Genomic DNA, 20,166 nt, shown 5'->3' with positions numbered 1-20,166 from the left:
GGAAGTGGAGGAAGACTGAGAGCTTCATTTTAGGCAGTGTCAGGTGTTTGAACCTAAAGTTGTAATTAAGAATAGGAGAGTTTTGGTGTTGTAGGGAGAGATGGCCTGCACTATGACAGTGAAGATAAGAACCAGCAGGAAAAAATGACAAGGAAGTAAAGAGAACAACAGAACACTGGACTGTGAGTGGGTGATGCAGAAGTGTGTACGTCTTATGATGAAATGTGTAAATCTATTAGTTTTTATGTGGAGAGTGTCCATGAAGTTAGTGGGTTGGCAAAGAAGCAGATGAGTGTCTCTGAGGAGAGGTTTTAGCACAAAGATAACAGCTGTGAGTGACTTGATGAATATATTTTAGAAAGGGATGAGTAGTGACTGTAGTTAGAAGTTTGAAGAAGGCTTGAGTGTTTATATGAAAGCAATTATGTATGGTAGTGATGATGTCTAAGGTTTCTTGACCTGGGAGGAGGAGTTTTGAGTTTAAGTGGGTTTGTGAATTAATTGTGATAGTGTAGGTGAATATTGAGGTAAGTGCAAGGTGTTTGAGATAAGGGGGAGAAGATGATAGAGATATGGCTGTTGTGTAGCTAATTTGGCCTGTGTGTTTGTAAAGATATTATCCTGAGAGCGTCTGACAATGTTTGGTGTCCCTTATAGTAAATGACTGTTGTCTGTGTTGGAAGTTGTGTAGTCTCTAGCAGTTTGAAAATGAGAGGTGTATTAGTGATGGGGGTCTCTTGAGTATTAATTAAATCATTTCCTTCTTTTTTCGGGGGGAGGGGGCTGGAATGACAAGCATGCACCACCATGCCCTGCAGGCCAGGATTTATTGAGGACTTGCAATAGAGAAGAAGGTTCAGTGTGGAATGAATCAAGACTTCTGATTTATGGGAGGTACACAGACGCTTTAAAGGGAGAGAGAGGGATCGGGAGGGGGGAGTGCTGGCTCAGGTGGTGGTCAGTGGACAGCGAAGTCAGAGTGAGCTGGCCTGTGGAGAAATGAGCTTCTTCAGTCTTCACAGAAAAGCCTGAGAAGCTGAGAGGACAGGTTACAGCGGGGCCCCACTGCCTAGATTGAGGCCTGGGATCCCGCACCCCAGGAAGATCTTGAGGAGAGCCGTGCAGGCAAGGGCGGTGGGCAGAGCAAGCCTGGAGCTGCAGGCCTCGAGGTCTGTGCAGCCGGTCCAGGCCCATCTCAGAGGCCAGGGCTTCTACTCCCAGGCTTTGGCGATGCAAGCTCAGTTGCTACGGTGTGCAGCGTTCTGACCGCTCTGGGCCTCGAGTGGCCACGAGCGTGTGCACGCTTGAGTGTGTGCGTGCTCGAGTGTGTGCCCCAGCTGGCTGCGCTCTGAGCCTGTGGCTCATCCATGCTGAGATCGGGGCCTCATGGAGAAGAAGCGCGGGAAGCCTGCTGGAGCCTGGTCTAGCAAGGAGCTAGCTTTCTCTGCCAAAGCTCAAGGACAGGGGCCTCTGGCTGTTCTGCTTCAGAAGCAGGCACCACACGGGACCTGTCAATCACAGAAAGCCCAGACAAGCCCCAGGAAAACAGGTCCAGGCCCAGCACCTAGGACCAATGAGAAAGCGCCTTCAGCTCTTCTGGCACAAAAGCAAGCAGGTTTTTGATTGGATGGCCTGGATATGACATAAAGGCAACACAAAAGACAGCTGTTGAGAATCTCTTTGCCAGTAACGGTATTCTGAAGGGCTCTCACCCTGCAGGGCGGCCTTCTTTCTCCCTTTAATAAACACAAAACCTCAATACCATAGAAAAAAAAAAAGCATAGGTGCCATGGAATTCATAGGTACATAAGCAACCTGATGTTTCAGACAGCTGAGTTGGAAATATTACAGGAAGTCAGACAGGTCTGTACCCTCCGAGGAGCTAGTGCATAAGATGGGATACCTTGCAACCTTGGAAAAGACAGGCGTTGCCCCCCGCCCAGGGCCAGATCTCAAGACAAAAAAGGCAAAACAAATACAATCACTCCCTAAGTGTAAACCTCATGGATTGGTATTCTAAATAGGTACAGATCACCTTGAGGAAGCCAGGAGTCACATACCAACCCCCTACAGGAAGAGTCCCTGCTCTTTAAAGCATGCCCACTTGCTACATGATTCACTTCCCCATCTGTCCCTGACTTGGTCAATTTTACCTGAACAATCAGTCTTACTGGTTGACCACATTTCTTTCCCACTTTATGCTCACCTTGCAAATTTCCATTTTCCTCCAACTTGGATCTTTCTCGCCTCGTGGCTTTACTCCAAAGTCTTTGGCAACCTACTTGGGACCCCTTCTGTCTCTCTCCCAGACAGCAGCTTTCTTCCTCGCAATAAATATATTCTGCTCTTAAGCTTAGTTGTTCCTCAAATTCATGCTTCGATTTTAGAGAACACAAACTCATACTGGACATGGAGCAGGTTGGGAGTTTGTTGCCCCTATATCAATAGAATGTTGGTGGCATCTCCTGGTAAAGCCCAAATATGAGGAAAGTATGCTTTATATCACAGCTATATTTATGTCCCACATGGATTTCATTTTCATACTCTGAATTTTGAAATTCAAATTTGTAATGTTTTAAGAAATACAGTTTAAATATTTTAAACTCCAAATGTGCACATCTGGGAAGATAGTGGAGCAGTACACAGCAGAGAAAACAGCCTCCCTGAGAGTCACCATCCATACACTGGAATAGAGCATCATGAGAAAGATAAGAAGGAAGGAGGTGGGTCGCCTGGGCCAGGAAGAGTCTGAAGTGTGAACTGAAGCCCAAAGAGAGATTAAGAAGAAAAACTTCAAGGAACAAGGTGGTAGCTGGCAGTGCCTTCTCCCTGACGCAGACTGTGAGTGAGAGGTGGTGTTGGAACCTGCGGATGCACAGTCAGGGTGATGGTAACGGTTGACAACCCCAGAGGCTTCTGCAGAGAGATGTGGCAGCCGAGGGGAGCAGCAGACCTGGAGGACTGCACTAGCTGGCGGTGAGTGCCAAGGACTCAGTCCTCCTGCAGGACAGAGTGTTTAGCCAGGAGCCATTTTGGCATCAGGCTGAATAAGCCCAAAACCAGAACTGCTGCTGGCTTCCTCTAGCAGCTCCTAGACCTGGGGAGACTGCTTGGAGGGCAGTGAGCCCAGTGAGTCTGATCTCAGGGCAGGCCTGCTGAGATTATCTACTACTCTGCCATAAAGCAACTGCTGGCTTCCTGGGATAGCCTGGCATGATTCAGCACTCCACAGGCTGTCTGCTAGTGAAACCAGAGAGATACTTGGAAGTGGGCTATTTCTTTTTCTTTTTCATTTCTTTTTTTGTTTTTTTTTTTTTTGTTGTTGTTGTTTTCTCCTTCATTGTTTTTTTTAATGAGTATGGGGCTGGTTCCTCATCTCTTTGTGGGTACAGTCTGTTCTGTTCTTCCTTTTATTTCTTCCATCTCTGTTCCCTCAGTCTTCTGCACCAGTTTCCCCAAGTTGGCATGACCTTTGTCCTCCAACTTTACTTCTAATCTCTTTCTCTTCTAATTCTCTATTTTCTCTTTAAACCATTTTCAATTTTAATCTCAATGGCAAAATTGACACATTACAGACTTATATATTGCATATAATTATCTGATTTGTTTTACATTTTGTTATACAATCACAAATCGAATTCATACAGTTAAAGCTTGCAAATTAAGCATTAGCTCAATTTGTTATTTTATAGGCTGTGTTTGATGCTATTGGTACCATTAGAGCCAAAACTGACATAATTGTTCTAAACAGCTGCTGGTCCTGATAATCCATGACTAAGATTAACTAAGGGTCACAGAAAATAGTGAGGCCCAGTGCCAAAGAACCAAGGACCAGGAAAAACCAGCAACAACTTCTCATCTCCAACAAACTGAAGAGGTAAAATCTTCCAACAGACTCAAAACCCAAAAACTAACTATATCTGGAAGATACCTCAGAGAAGTAATCATCACCTAAGGGTCCTAAATACTACCAACAAAGGAACTCACCATGGGCAACTTATAAGCATCACCCCAGGAATTAAAATAAAAAGGAAAAGAAATGAGAAGACACTTAAGGTACAATCCCAGACATCCAGCTCACCAAAGGCAAACCCAGGGGGCAATGAGGTGAGACAATCTTAAAGTCACCCACCAGGTCTCTCTGAAGTAGAAACAACAAAGTAATTGAACAAGGCTCTGGAAAAAATGAATCAGAAATAATCTCTCATATAACAACAGAGATTACCAAAATACACACCATGCTTAGTGATGTTAGAGAAGACATGGGCAAAAAAATAGACAAGGCTTTAAGCAAATTATGGAAATGCAGCATAGGAAAGAAATGGAATCCATAAAGCAGATTCAAGCAGATATCCAGGAGAATAAAACCTCCACTGAAAATATTCCAAGCAAATTAGGCCAATGTGAGGACAGGATCTCAAATACTGAAGACAGGCTTACAGTTAGTGACCAGGAAAATAAAGATTTCTCAAAAATAGCATGAGAAATCAATACAGCAGCTGCTAGATGATACAAAGAAGAATAATTTAAGACTAACTGGAGTCAATGAAAATCAGGAGATATCACAAATGATATTTTAAAAATGTTCAAGACATCATGACAGAAAACTTTCCTGGTATCAAAAAGAATTTGACATATAGATAAACAAGGCATGTAGCACTCCAATTAGCAATGATTAAAAAAACTACAGCCAAGCATATCATAGTCAAGATTCCAGAAATTCAACACAAGAATACAATATTAAAAGCTGTTACAGTAAAGAAACAAATCATCTATAAAAGAAAGCTTATCAGAATCACAGCTGATTTCTCAGTACAAACTCTCTAGTCAAGGAGAGCTTGGAGCAAAGTACTCCAAGTTCTAATAGGAAACAACTTTCAGCCCACTGATGCATCCCATAAAATTATCTTTCAAAATTGATGGAGAAGTAAGATACTTCCATGACAAAGAGCATCTGAGGAAATTTATCACCACCAAACCAGCACTCCAAAATGTTCTGAAGGGCATTCTAGACAAATAAGGACTACAGCTCCATGAACCCAATAGAAGAAATCCACCAGGGAAGGCAAACAATTAGAGGGAAGGAAAAAAAAGGGAGGGAGCGCCAACAACAGGAAAATAACATGACAAGGGTAAGTCAATACGTATCAGTTATAACCATCAGTGTTAATGGTCTCAATTCACCAATCAAAAGACACAGACTGGCAGAATAGATCAAGAACCAAGATTCAACAATATGTGGTATAAAAGAAACATATGTAATTCAAAAAGAAATGCATAGACTGAAAGTCAAAGGATGGAAAATAATTCTCCATGGGCCTGAAACCCTGAAAAAAGTAGGGGTAGCTAGATGATTTGCAGACAAAGTGGATTTCAAACCAAGATTGATTAAGAGAGACAAAGATGGTCACTGTGTCCTTGTAAAGGGAACAATCCAAGAGGAGAAGATAAGAATTATAAATATATATGCAACAGATACCAGTGAACCCAACTATATAAAACAATTACTAAATGGACATGAAAAATCAAATGAGCCCTAATACAACTGTATTGGGAGACTCAAATACCCAGTGTCACAAAAACACAGATCAACTAGACAAAAAAATCAATAATGAAATAGTACAACTAAATCAAACTTTTGAGCAAATGGATTTAGTAGACGTATGTAGTTTCCACCTCACAACATCAGAGCACACATTCTTCTCAGCTGCACACAGGGCATTCTCCATAACAGACCATATACTGGCTCACAGAACATGCTTACGTAAATGCAAAGAAATTGAAATTATCCCATGCATACTACCAGACCATAGTGCAATGAAATTGGAAATCCTTGCCAAAGGAAACCACAGAATTTTATCAAAACATGGAAATTAAATTAGCACTCTACTGAACAACCAATGGGTCATACATAAAATTAGAAAGTATTTACAGTTGAATGATAGTGATAATACAATATATCAGGATTTGTAGGAAACACTGAAAGCAGTCTTAAGAGGGAAATTTATAGCATTAAATACCCATATCGGGAAAGCAGAGCAAGCACATATAAATAACTTGAACTTTTAGAAAAAGAGCAGGCTAAACCAAAAGCTCATACAAGGAAGGAAATTATACAGATCAGAGCAGAAATTCACACACTGGAGACTAAAAAAAGCAATACAAAGAATCAATGAATCAAAGAGTTGGTTCTTTGAAAGATTAAATAAAATTGACCAACCCTTGGCCAACCTTATCAAAAAATGGAAAGAAAAGACTCAAATCCATGCAGTTCAGAATAAAAAGGGTGAAATCACAACAGACCCTGCAAAAATCCAGAAAATTACCTATACTTACTTTGAAAATTTGTATTCTAATAAGATGAAAAACACAGAAGAAATAGACAGATTCATAGATACATACGAATTACCAAAGTTGAATCAAGAAGTTATAAAAATCCTAAGTAATTGAATATCAATAAATGAAATCAAAGATGTAGTTAAAAACCTATCAACAAAGAAAAGCTCAGGCCCTGATGGATTCACTGCTGAAGAAATTTAGGGAAGACCTAACATCACTAGATCTCAAACTCTTTAATGAAATTGAAAGGGAAGCAATACTTCCAAATTCATCCCTGGAAACAAGCATTACTCTAATTCCAAAACTAGAGAAGGACCCAACTAGGAGAAAAAATTATAAGCCAATCTCCCTAATGAACATCGATGCAAAAATCCTCAATAAGACACTGGCAAACAGACTGCAGCAAATCATTTAAAAAAAATTGTACACCATGATCAAATGGGATTCATCCCAGGGATGCAGGGATAATTCAACAATTTAAATCCATAAATGTAATACACCATGTTAACAGAGCCTAGGACAAAAATCATGATCATCTCAATAGATGCAGAAAAACTTTGACAAAGTCCAGCACCCATTCATGATAAACTTTAAGTGTACAATTTGGTTTTTGAGATTGGTCTCACTATATAGGATAGGCCGGCCAGCAATCCTGCCCCAACCTGCCCAGTACTGAAAATATAGGGGTGAGCTACCATGCTTGGCCAAATTTATAATTTTATAAGTTTCATTTCCAGTTTGTCTGGAATTCATCTTCTGCCAATCATACCTATACATCCCCGTTCATATACACTGTGAGCCTGGACAGGTCACTCCCAGCAGTCTGTCATGCAACTGGTAGCACTGGGGACATCAGCCAGCGACCCTGCGGGCTCATTCCAGTCTATAACCCTTCAGCCAGAATGCTCAGGATGAGCTGTGAAGAACGTGCGCTGACTACTGTGGACTTAATGCTTATCTGGTTGGGACTCGGGGGGAGAGGAGCCTCTAGCACGGATCTTAGAATGATCGGACTGGGACATTAAAACAACTATGTTTAAATCAGTAAAGTTATGCATGAGTAATGTAAACAGAGATGGAAACTAAGCAAGAACCAAATGAATTGTTAAAAGAAAAACCACCATAACAAAAATGAAAATGTCCTTTTTTCTGTGTGTGGCACTGTGGACTGAGCCCAGGGATCACTGAGCTACATGTCTGGCCCTTTTTATTTATTTCATTTTGAGATACAGTCTCACTATGTTTCCCTGGCTGACTTTGAACTTGTGATCCTCCTGCCTCAGTCTCCCGAGTATCTAGAATTACAGGCACGCACCACCATGCTCAACTTGAAAAATATCTTTGACAGATTCATCAGTGGACCAGACTCTGGGAAGGAAGGGGTCAGTGAACTTGAGAATATGGCAACAAAATCTTTCCAAAATGAAAATTAAAAGAGAAAAAAGAATGCAGGTAACATAAATGCCAAATGAGAAGACTACATGGAGTTGACAGAAGGAGAGAGAAGCCGATGCGTGAAGTAATGATCACTGAGAATTTCCCAGTGATTAGTGTATTGATAATCACTAAAATGATTCAGGTTGAGTGTCTCTTACTTAAAATGCTTGGGAGGAAGCCAGATGCAGTGACACACACCTGTAAGTCCTATACTCAGGAGGCTGAGGCAGAAAGATCACAGTGATTTTGAGGCCAGTTTGGGCTACACAGAGTTTTAAGACCAGCCTGGACTATATAGTGAGATCCTGTCTCAAAACAAACAAACAGGAGGGATTTGAGCAAAGATGGTGGATAGATAAAAGCTGGCTACAGAGGCTCCCTGAGATAGTCAACTTAGAATTCAACATAATACAGCACAGGGAGTCCCAAACAGAGGGAGATGAATTCTCTCATCCCAAGAAGAAACTAAGGTGAGAAGAACCAATCAAACATACAGTCCCGGTGCTATCATTGGAACAGTTAAAGGTTCAGTGCTCCTGCCACAGTGGGCAACTTGCTGAGCTATCCAAGGTCCTGCTGCTTTGACTCATTGGAGGCACAGTCACATTGAGGTTGGGGGTCAGCCAGCCAAATGGAGAGCTGAGCTGGTGGGGAGCCTGCATCAACTTGTGGTGAGTGACAGGGGTGGAGCCATTCCACAGAAAGCGGGGCTCTGGTGGACGACATTCTGAGACTGGGCAGGACTGGCAACTGCAAGGGGCAGCAGTGACTTCAGTCAGTTGTTCCCTTCCTGAATGGGACTGGTGGAATGATCTTGGCCTGGGTCATGCGACCTGGCTGAGACCCAACAGGTTATCCAAAATCAATTACCTACAGTGGTGGTGCACACTAACGCAGTGAAGGCCTCAGAAGTTTAATAAACCTATAGGGGAGGAAGCGCACAGTAATACAGTGCAGGCCTCAGCAGCTTCACTGATTCAGATGGGAGGGGCCAACATACGCTGCCCCTGTTTGTAACTCACACTGCAGTGGGAAGGGTCACCTAGCCAGCGTGCTTCAGAAGAATTGTAACCAACAAAGAAAGAAACTGGGGCCTCCTGGAAGAAACAAAGAAGATGGGAAGAGGAAGCAACAAGAAAAAGCCCCCAGGTCCCAACCCTTAGAACATTGACCAAGGACAGGTAAATACAAAGGAGAATGAGAACAGCAAACATGCAGTATCAGACACGGCACCAGTGGACATAAAGAGATATCTTTGGGACCTCATAGACTAGTTCAAAAGTGAAATATTTAGCCAAGATATAAGCAAGATATAAAAAGATTAATAAGAGAGGTGCTAAGCACTCCTCAAGCAGACACACATGGAAGAGAAGAACTCAAGGAGAGAACCATTTGATAGAGAATAAAAGAAAATATAGAATACATAAAAGAGATTACCAGAAAATTTAAAACTCTATGGAAAGATGGCAAATCTGCTTGAAAGAAACTAAGGATAGATTATCCAAACTAGAGGACAGTTTTGCAATGTGGGATTATGAAAGGGAAAAGTTTTTGAAAATAACAAGGAAACAAGCAGTAACAATACAAAGGCTAGAAGACGACAAGAGGATCTATAACTTGAGAATAAAGAATGTGAATGAAGAAGCAGGGTACAAACAAAGGAACTACAAAGGCTATTCACAGAAATAATTAAGGAAAACTTCCCAAACATAGGAAAAGGAAATGATATGCAGATGTATGAGACATACAGAACTCCAGCCACCTACAACCAAAACAGAGCTATACCCAGGAATATAATAATCAAGATCCCAGAAATTCAATATAAGAACAGAATATTAAAAGCTGTTAGAGACAAGAAAGAGATCACCTATAAAGGAAGACCCATCAGAATCACGGCAGACTTCTCGACACAAACCATCAAGTCAAGAAAAGCCTGTACTGAAATATTCCAAGCCCTGAAAGAAAATAACCTCCAGCCCACATTGATACACCCTGCTAAACTGTCTCTAGAAATTAATAGAGAAACAAGATGCTTCCAAGACAAAGAGGAACTTGGGAAATTTGCAACCACCAATCCAACTCTACAGAGAATACTGCAGTGCAATAAATGGAGCAGAAAGAAGAATGAAGAAGATAAGCAGACAACTGATGGCAAAAAAGAGCATAACAGAAGTGAGGCAGAGAAGGTTGGTTATAAATCTCTAATATACATGGCCTTGATACACTAAATTAAAAAAAAAGAACCACACATGAGGTACATCAGGAGTCAGGGTCCACTGAGATGCTCTTTATAAGAAATATATTAACATGAAAAAGAGTATGTGGACTGAAAATCAAATATGAGAAAACAATGCTCTATGTCACAGAGAACCAGAGAGTAATAGGGGCAACTAGACTAGTATTTGTGGATAGGTTGGAAAGACAGGCTTTAATAAGTAAAGGAATACAATTAGAGATCAAGTCCAGGAGAGAGAAGATTCGGAACCACTTAGGTAAATAGCAGGTTGCCCCCACCCCCAACTTGAAACCAAAGGTCCTGGTGAGAGGCAGAAATGCACAGTGTGCCTTGGGGAAGTGAAAGGGGAGGGAGAATATTAAAAAAGATAGCAGAAGATATTTTTAATAGTGTATCAGGATTTAAAACCCACATTACTCCCACTACTCTGCTTAGATAGATTTTATTCTGTCCCAGTTTGTCTATTTGCATTAGATTTGAGGGCACAGACAGTTACCCCAAAAACATCAGGATATAGCACAGTAATCATCTTTAATTTCCTATTAACTTAATCTGGAGCCCTGTATGACTTACACTCTTTTATCATGACTGATCTTAGTTAAATCTGGTTTGTTTGAATGCTGTTTGGTAATGACAGATTTTATTTAAAACTGATATGATTGGTAGTATCAAGTCTGAGATTATAGGCAACTACACTGAAGACAACAAGACTCTATGATACACATTCTGGTTTGATAACTGCTGGTTTTTGAAATTTTATACTATATACAAAGTTGTGCTTTTATTAATACTGTTATGTACTGATATATTCAATTATACTATGTCTGATGATATAACCAATTCTATTGAAGATAACAAGAGACAACACAGGAACTATGGTACAACTCCTTGTACAATGGGACTTACATGTCTTTTTCATTTCATGTGTTTATAGGAATATGTTTTGTTTTGTCTTGCTTTGTTTTGTTTCTCCTTATAATATAGAAAGGATAGAAATACCTGTTAAGACTCATGCATGTGTAGAATCTATAAACAGTTTATGAGAACTGATCTTATGACACATGATGAAATGAACAGATACTTTGAAGAAAACGAGACACTAAAGTGCCCAGTGCTAATCCTGGAGTGTCATAATGTGAAACCCAGCAATCGTATTACTCTTTGTTCAGAGTGATATTGGGTTTATTCAATCTCAACATAATTGAAGAGATGGATAACTGCATATATGTTTCAATGTATAGGATAACCATATTTCTAAGTTTTTGTTGGATAATTGAACAGAACTGATTGCAATCTCACTGTTTTAATCCCTACTTAATATGCTCCACTTTAGTATCTTGAATGACTATTTGTAAGAGGCCAATCTGTAATCATCAACTAGTGATTTCTTACTGTTTATTTTTTTCTTTGAAAGTATGTATGATTTCTACCTGTTTTATGTTTTGTTTAGTCTTTCTTTAGATAAAATTTAAAACAAAATAGATACTAAAGTACCCAGTGCTGATCCTGGAGTGTCATGATGTGAAATCCAGCAATACTATTATTCTTCATTCAGAATGATTTTAGCTTGCTTTAGTCTGTTTAATCTCAACATAAATGAAGATATGGATAACTGCATATATGTTTAAGTGTATAGGATTGACAATCATGTTACTAAGTTTTTGTTGGATAGTTGAACAGAACTGTTTGCTGTCTTGATGTTTGAATTCCCACTTTATATGTTCCACTTTTGTATCTTGAACAACTATTTGTAAGGGGACAGTATGTAAACATCAATTGGTGATTTCTTACTGTTTATTTTTTCTTTGAACATATGTATTATTTCTACCCATTTTCTGTTCTTTTTAGTCTTTCTTTAAATAAAAATTTAAAAAATAAAAATAAAACAAACAAACAAACCCAAAATGCTTGGGAATAGTGTTTCAAATTTTGGATTTTGGAATATTTGCACACACATGACGAGATATCAAACCCTGAACCTCAACAGGCCAGGAAAGTGCTCTAACACTGAGCTCCACCCCAGCTCCTACATAGTATTTTTGTCCACCTGCATTTTGGCTGCAAGCCATCATGGGAGAGCCATGTGGCATTTCCACTGTTTTAATATCAGCCCTCTAAAAGCTGGATTTTAGAACATGTTTGAGTCCAGATTTCCAAACTAGAGATGTTCAACTTATAGTTTGAGGTCAAAAGGAAACCTCTTTTTAAAAAGTTATGACTTCTAATATCTAACTTGGCATGTAAGGAGCTTGAAAGCCCTCACTCCATCCTAACAGTAAATAAATAACTCAACAAACCAAAAACAGTTTACATCTGTAGAAGTGCAGCCACTGGGCAAACCACTATCCCCAACACTGAAGAGAAAGGTATGGAGAGTCACAGACTGGGTACCAGGGTCCAGCACTGGACCAGAACTGCGATTCCTGGGGACTTACATGCCAGGCTTGGGGCCAGGCCCCAACTCCTGGGAGTTTTACCCATGGAAACTACCAGCTTCTGATCAAAACTCAGGGAAATTTCCCTGCATCCTGTGGGGGAAAGGCTGCTGTTTGAGAGCACCCGAAGTACAAAAAGTCAACGAGCAAAATGAAAGACAGACGACAGAAAACAGGTCGACTGATCTTTGGCAAACGGACAGTGACTAAGAGGTGCAGGGAGGGCACAGGGGAGGGGACGGGAAAGAATGGAGCCGTGCTCCGTGCTGGATGCATCTGCTGTGCAGCACAGACGGGAGAGGAGAGAAGAGGAAGGAGGAGGAGGAGCGAGAAGAAGAGGAAGGAGAAGAGGAAGAAGGGGCGGAAGATGCCTTTGTGAACGCAGTCCCAAGCAGGCCCCCTTTGCTCCCCAGAAAAGCTCCCTGCAGAGAAGGACAGCAGCTGGGTATCTTACCTGTTGTGGGACACTGTACGACATAGGCTATTTCATTAATGACAAGTTTAAAATCCTTCATTAGCAAAACGTCCATCATGGTTGAAGCTGGAATCTCACTGCCGTCTGAAAGACAAAACAGGATGGGAAACCTTTACAACAGTAAGAAGCATTTTCAACACACAGGATATCCCTCCGGGGTTCACAGTCTAGGAGTGGACACTCGCTTTGGGGACACCTGCTCAAGCTCAAGCCCATCATCACCAAGGGCATCCTCCCTGGCTGCCCTACCTGCCATCCCACTGGACCAGCAGGATGGCAGGGGTCCAGTGGCCTCACCAGCCGCTGGACTGGAAGCCAGATTAATGTGCCTGGTGACACTGTATGTGCGGGGTCACACACAGATGCAGGGAGATGGCAGCGCCTGAGAGCAGGGTCAGGGAATCTCAGGTCTGGGGGGCCCAGCTTGACCATACTGCAGCATCTTGGACTGTGTCACCATGAGGACCACTGGCCCAGAGGACCACTGCTCTATGTTCCCCATGTAACCTCCTGGCACCCTATGAACAGGCAGGACAGACGATATATGGAGCCTGGCATCCTGGGTCAAACCACTTTTGTCCTGATCATTATAAAAGCCTCCTCCTGACCTAAATTGCAGGATCTGTGATTTTCTGCCACCCAAGACACAGGGCTATACAAGTGCGCAATACACTGTGTGCTGTGCCATCTTGAAACTGACTTGTGCTTTGGTCCCCAAGTTCTCGTCCACTGGGACTGGGACCAGCAGGCGGCCCTGGGCGGATTGGTTGCTATGCTCACCGGTCCTCTTCCTGCTCTTGTTTCCTCTGAGCTCAGCTTCCAGCCACTTCCCACCTAAGAGCCTGGCAACGACTCTTCCGCTTACAACCCGGCACCTGACTGGTCCCTGAAGGCCCCCAGTGAGGATGTTTTTAAAAGCCTGGCTTTTTCTTATTCTTAATCATGGGAGGTAACTGATTTGTGTTAGCTGACATCACTATCACTACACTGGCCTCCTTTACTTCCTACCTTGAGAAAAGTGCGAGGAGGAAAAAATTCCAGGAGACAGGATAAAGGACCAGGGATGTAGCTCTTTCGCACAGCCTCTGGATGTGGCCTTGCATGGGACACCATCATCAGCTCCAAGCCCTCACTGGATCCTTCAGGTCTCCGGCATGCATGCAGACAGACATCTGCACTCTTCTATACCTGACTCTAGGAAGCACTGACTAATACAGGGAGCTCCAGAGCTGCTTCAGAAAGCGGCAAGAATGATGGGTTAAGTTGTATTCTACTTACAACCGGGGCAGGGGGAGTCTAACACTGTGTCTTATACCATAACAAAGTCTTTAAAACTTGAAACACCATATATTTTACTCATTGTATACTTTCCTCCCCCTAATTTTAATTATTCTTAGCAGGTTTTCAGTTTACACTCCTTGGGAGTTGGTGCTTGTGCAGAACACGTCTCCATTCCTTTTTCATCCCTTTACTTCACTCCTTCCACATCTTTTTTTCCTATTAGAGTCTTCATCTCTTGATCCCCTTTGCACTTGAGATAGATCAGTCTTCCTACTTCTTATCTTTTGCTCATTATTTATTATTTGGGTTTCTTATATAAGAGAAACTCACGTCTGACTTATTTCATTTAATATTTGTGGTCCCAAGATGTCTCCATCTCCCTACAAATGACCATGTTTATCCTTTTTTATGGTGGAGCAGTGCTCCACTATGTATCAATACCACATTCTCCATGCCCATTCGCCTGGTGATGGGCAGGTTGCTTCCAAGAGTTAGATATTAAATAATTTGTGGTGCTACAAACATGGGTGTGCAGATATCACAGTACTGTGAGGTCATCAAAAGGGAATAGCTGGTTCAAACGGGACTTGAAGTTTTTGAGGGATCTAACGAATCTAAAGAATTCATAGTGGCTGTACCACTCCACCTTCCCAGCAAAAACGCAGCAGGTTTCCTTTTCCCCCACAGCCTTATTATTTAATTTCTTGATGATGGCCATGGTTTCTGGGGTAAGATGGAATCTCAGTGTTGTTTTAATTTGCATTCCTCTAATGGTCAGTGATGCTGATTATAGGCCATTTGTGTGTCTGTGACGTTTCTATTTCACTTGCCTACTTTTGATTGGGTCTCTTTAGGGTGTCTAATTTTTTGCAGTTCTAGATATCAGCCCTTTGTCTGAGGAATAGCTGACAATCTTTTTCCATTCTATAGGCTTTTTTTTACTCTGTTGATTGTTTCCTTTGCTGTGAAGAAGCCTTTTGATTTGATATGACCCCATCTGTTGAGTCTCAGAACTATTTCCTGTTCAACTAGGGTTCTGTTCAGAATGTCGTTGCCTATGCTCATGACTTCAAGAGTTTTATCTATTTCACCTTCCAGCAGATTAAATGGCTTTAACATTTAGTTCTTCTATGCCTTTTGATTTTAGTTTAGTGCGTGGCCAGAGATGGGGGTCTAGATTCCGTCTTCTGCGTGTGCATAGCCAATTTCCTCAGCTCCACTTAGGCACGAGGCTACCTTTCCTCCAGGGTGTATTTTAGTCCCCTGTCCAAGATCAGACAGCTGGATGTGCATGGGGCTGTGTCCGTGTCCTCTATTCTGTTCCGCTCATTCACATATCTGCTTTTGTGCCAGGACCGTGCTATTTTAACTCCAGTAGCTCTGTAATAGCCAGAATTGCTCTGGCTCTGCTGGTCTCTTCTGGCTCCATATTAATTTTAGGGTCGTCTTCTCAGTTCTGGGAAGAGTACTGGTGATATTCTGACTGGGATTACATTAACTCTCCACATCAGTATTGGAAGTGCGGCCATTTTAACTGTATTGGTGCTGCCTATTCAGGAAGAGAGGTCATCCTTTCGTTTTCTGATGTCCTCTTCAATTTCCTTTTTCAGTGTTATGTAGTTTTCATTGCAGAGATCTTCTTCTTCCTTATGATAATTCCTAAGTTTTAATTTCTCTTGATGCTGTTGTGAATGGGATGTTTTTCCTAATTTCTTTCCAGTGGGCCGTATTTTCTGTATACAGCAACTCTCAGCTCTAGGCCCAACAGAGTTTTCCAAACTGCTACCTGGTCTTGCTGTGGTAGCTGTAGAAACCCGTTCTAACCTGTTCCTTTTCATCACTGGCGTCTGCAGCTGCTCCGTACACCCTTTCACGTTAGAGACCCCTCAGTCTCAAGATTTTGGCTTGAGCACTGGGTATGTTTTAGAAAAAAGTCTCTTGGAAAATTTTTATGTTAGTGTGCTTTGCTTAGTAGCTTCTCATGTAGCCTAGTTTTGTTATTTTTTTTTTTATATGAAACTTCAGGGGCTGGGGATTTATCTCAGTGCCACAAGTGCCTGCCTGGCAGGTGTGAGGTCATGAGTTCGATCCCCAGTATGCCCCCCCTCCCAAAATAAATGAAACTTCAACAAGATTCAATGATAAGAAAGCAAACTGGCTAAACAACAAGCTGAAAATGGGCCTGGGTCTCTCTGCCATTCTCCCGCTCAGTCTGTCCACCTGACACCATGGGGACCATAGTCCAGGGAGGTGCCAGGGTCTGTCTTCTCTCTGCTGGGGACTTGGCCAGGTGCAGTAGCAGTGGGCAGTGAACCAAGAGCTTTAGGGGAAGCCTGGCACCTGCCTGGTTCTGTGCTTCCTCGGTCGCAGAAGGAGCCAGACAGGTCTGCACCTGTTCTCTTCCTAGACTCTGGCTGTCTGGGTTACTGTTTACCAGCTGCGGTGAGATCATTTTCCCCAGAATTGCCAAATAAGTCAACCCACATGATGGGCAACACTGGGATAAGCTCAGGGTATGGTATTTAAGCCCAAATTCACAAAGGAAAATTCTGCCCACAGAGTCACTTACAAAAACATCAGCACACCTCCGATCTGCGTCACTGACATTCTAAGTACCATTCAAAAATTCACTGAAGTGATTTCAGATCGGCTTCTAAGTCATAATACAAAGGACCTGGCCGAATACGGTTCCTCAGCTGAGACACCAATTGCCCCTTATACAAATGCATGAACAGCAGAAATTGGCCTGAAGCTACAAAGACACTGTTAAGGAACTAATGACAGAACTTTTCATGGATTCTTTTCATGGATTCTTCAGCAAGGATTCTTCACTTAAACCAAGGAAGTATTTTCAATCAGTCCAAAAGGCTACTTTTCTCTAACTTTCTTTATCATTTTCTATAGTTTCTTTGAGTTTTGTTTTTGTTTGTTTTGATTTTTGAAACAACGAAGGTCTCACTATGTAGCCCGGGCTGGCCTCAAAGTTGGAGCAGTCCTTCTGCCTCAACCTCCCAAAGTGCTGGGATTCCAGGCATGCACTGCTATGTCTGGCAGTGCAATCTGTTTTCAAAGTTACTCTGCTTTTTAAAAAGTTAGAATAAACACTGACCCTTGCTTTTAGCTCTCCCATTTCATCCATGCAGTGAATACTGAGCATGACCACAGGCAAGCAGAGCTCATCTGCAGCCCAGGTGAGCTCAGGATGTGCTTCTGTCTGCTCCTGGAGCCAGGAAGCCACGCCCGGTCCCAGAGCACTGGTCCAGGGCCTGCGTAGCTTCTCCTGGATGGCGGCTGTCTGAGTCATGATGAGTACGTGTGTGAAGCCCCTGGCAGCTGCAGGCCGACACGACACGCTTGTCCTCTGACCCTCATTTCAGCAGGAAGTCCCCACTAGTGTCATCTAAAGTCCTTCCAGCAGCAAACACCAAGCCTTGCCCTGTCTGCACCTCGACTCCGAGGCAAAGCTATGAAGTCCCCGAAACTTTCATTAAACCTGGCCAACTGATTTCTTCCTTCAGCAGGGCTGCTGTTCTGTACCTGTGCTGACATGTACCATGAAGGAGTCAGTGAAGGGCAGCCACTTTGTAAGTAATGAATTACAGGATGCAATTCTTTTTAGAAAAGAAGAATAAACAAAAGGTCCAGGCGCAGTGGCCTCTGGACCAAGTTGTAAAGCACACGCACATGCACACATGCACACACACACGTGCACACACACGTACCTGCTGTGAAGATGGCCGAGGTCTTGACGCCTTTGTCTTCATGCTGCAGGTCCTGAAGGAAGGACCCCACTGTTGACAACATCGGTTTCACTACAAATCGAAAGCGCTCTTTTCTGGATGGCAAAGTGAGCGTTATCAAGGGAAGGCCGTGTCTGTAACTAACTGTTACCTCTGTTAAGAAAAACAAAAACAGGAATGGAAGCAGTTTTTAAAAAATAAGAACTCTACAAAGAAAAGGCTTCAATCCAAGGCCCCGGCTCTGAACGCCCACAGCACTTTGCACTGGCGCCCTGGGCCTGCGCGCTTCTCGGACATTTCATTCCAGCCTACACCACACTGCAGCATGGTGACCTGGTCAGTGTCTTCGCAGGTGTACTAGGAGAGCAGAAACACATTAAGGCAAGGTGTGACAGGAAAAGCTTACCATCGGGGGGCACCATGGTGCTAGAGAGGTGTGACCGAGGGTATTTCGGATTTCCACAGGGCCTTACACACCAAACCTGCAAAAAAAAAGATGATTTCTTTTACTTAAGAAGAGGAAAGTTGTATGTAGAAGATTTCTTTTAACCTTATATGACAAGCACAGTAAAAATTCAATCTCCCACATATGCAGTGTGATCAAAAAATACAGTCAGTAGTAAACTTTTAAAAAAAAAGTATAATAGTAAAGGACACATTGCCAGCCGGGCACAGTGGTGAACACCTATAATCCCAGCACTCCAGAGGCTGAGGCAGGAGGATCCTTGTGAGTTTGAGACCAGCTTGGGCTACAAAGTGAGCCCAAGGCCAGCCTAAAGCAAGACCCTGTGTCAAAAAGAAAAAGCCACATTGCCATGTATCTCCCTCAAAATATCCCCTCTCTGTGCTTTGAACACACTTATTTTTTCTTTCTCGCCAATTTCTGAAGCCCTCTGGAGTGCTCTTTCCTGAGGGTCTGTAGTTGCACTGTTGTGACTGCCTTGATGTCCTGGATCAATGCAAAACATTTCCCTTTCCTGGTCACTTTGAATGTGAGGAAGAGCGGGAACTCACACAGTGCCAGATCTAGGGAATAAGGCAGACAGGGACACACCACGCTATTTTTATTTCACAGAAATTCCCATAAACATTTGACCAGTATGGAGTGATCCAAAAACAGTAAATGTTTATATTTAAAGTTTAGAACTTCCAGGAATATGGCAGAGCGGTGAGCAGCAAAGAAAGAGCCTCTCCAAGATGTGGTGACACTGGAACAGTGTGAGGAACGTAAGGAGGAGAAGGAGTGAAACGGCTCCCCGGGACTCAGGAAGGACCTGAAACAAGAACCGCAGCCTGGGAAGCAGAGACTTGGATGAAGAAGGAGGCGGCAGCGGGAACTTTCTCCCAGCGGCTGGAGAACGGTGGCAGTGGAGGCAGCTTGCATCCGCAGTGCACGGTGATTCCTGGTCACCTCGGAGGCATCCATGGAGAAACAAACCAGTGTAACAGAGCAATGGCTACAGCGGACTACAATGGCTGCTGAGTTATTCTGGGTTTCAGACACCACCCCAAGAGGAGCAATTTGCCAACAGCCACGTTGGAGAGGGGCCAGCTGAACTCAGAACGCAGATCAGCTGCAGCCTGTCGCCATCTTGTGGCTCCCAGTGACAGGGTCAGGGAGCCAAGCCAAAGCTGGAAGGAGGCCCACACAGCCCTGCGGGCTGAGCAGATCTGGTTCTAGTCTCATAGCCAGAAACCAGCCTGAACATCAGCGGAACTTGTGGGAGACCACTCTGAAGTGGCTCTGAGCAGGATTTAAAATTGACTAATTGGCTTTCTGTGTTTATCTGTGGGTCTGTCCTAGGCCTCGGCCCCTTGCCTGGCGATGGAAGCTGATTCACAGTAAGATGGAAGCTGATTCACAGTAAGTGAACCTCTATGAATCACTGGTCCTGGCTGAGGCTGGTAGTGGCCTGTGAGGCCAGAGACACCTCAAAGGGCAAGATAAGGGCACAGCTGCGGACACTTGGCTCAAACATCAATTAAGTAGACAGAGACTCCTACAGTCTCACTTCTACCATGTCTTCATAAGACAGTTCTACTAAATTTACTTGATTCACTACTTGGAGATGTCCTTGAAGTGACTCTGAAGGTCCTGCTCATTGCCTGCGTTTTCCTCAATTTCCCCTTGTTGGAACTAATAAAGTGAGTGATCCAGGGAAGTCTGTCTTAGTCCTCAGAGTCTCGAGCTCAGCTAAAGGGTTTTGACCCTCCTGGAGCCCT

General features: G+C 42.9%; 1 protein-coding gene across 3 annotated transcripts in view; it reads right to left on the bottom strand.

Moving 5' to 3' along the window:
* Mcub (mitochondrial calcium uniporter dominant negative subunit beta) overlaps nucleotides 1–20,166 on the bottom strand; it is a 96,751-nt gene that overhangs the window by 6,826 nt on the left and 69,759 nt on the right. For all 3 annotated transcript variants that reach the window (XM_063260622.1, XM_063260621.1, XM_063260623.1), the window contains exons 2-4: nucleotides 18,350–18,425; nucleotides 17,926–18,096; nucleotides 12,902–13,006 (exon numbers count right to left, since the gene is read on the bottom strand). In XM_063260622.1, the coding sequence (XP_063116692.1) occupies nucleotides 12,902–13,006; nucleotides 17,926–18,096; nucleotides 18,350–18,425 (352 nt within the window). The remainder of the gene's footprint in view (nucleotides 1–12,901; nucleotides 13,007–17,925; nucleotides 18,097–18,349; nucleotides 18,426–20,166) is intronic.

Source organism: Cavia porcellus, unplaced genomic scaffold (genome assembly GCF_034190915.1).
Source record: "Cavia porcellus strain 051 isolate PalLab524CR breed Dunkin Hartley unplaced genomic scaffold, mCavPor4.1 scaffold_14, whole genome shotgun sequence".
NCBI classification, from domain to species: Eukaryota; Metazoa; Chordata; class Mammalia; order Rodentia; family Caviidae; genus Cavia; species Cavia porcellus.
This window is presented reverse-complemented; position numbering and strand designations above follow the sequence as displayed.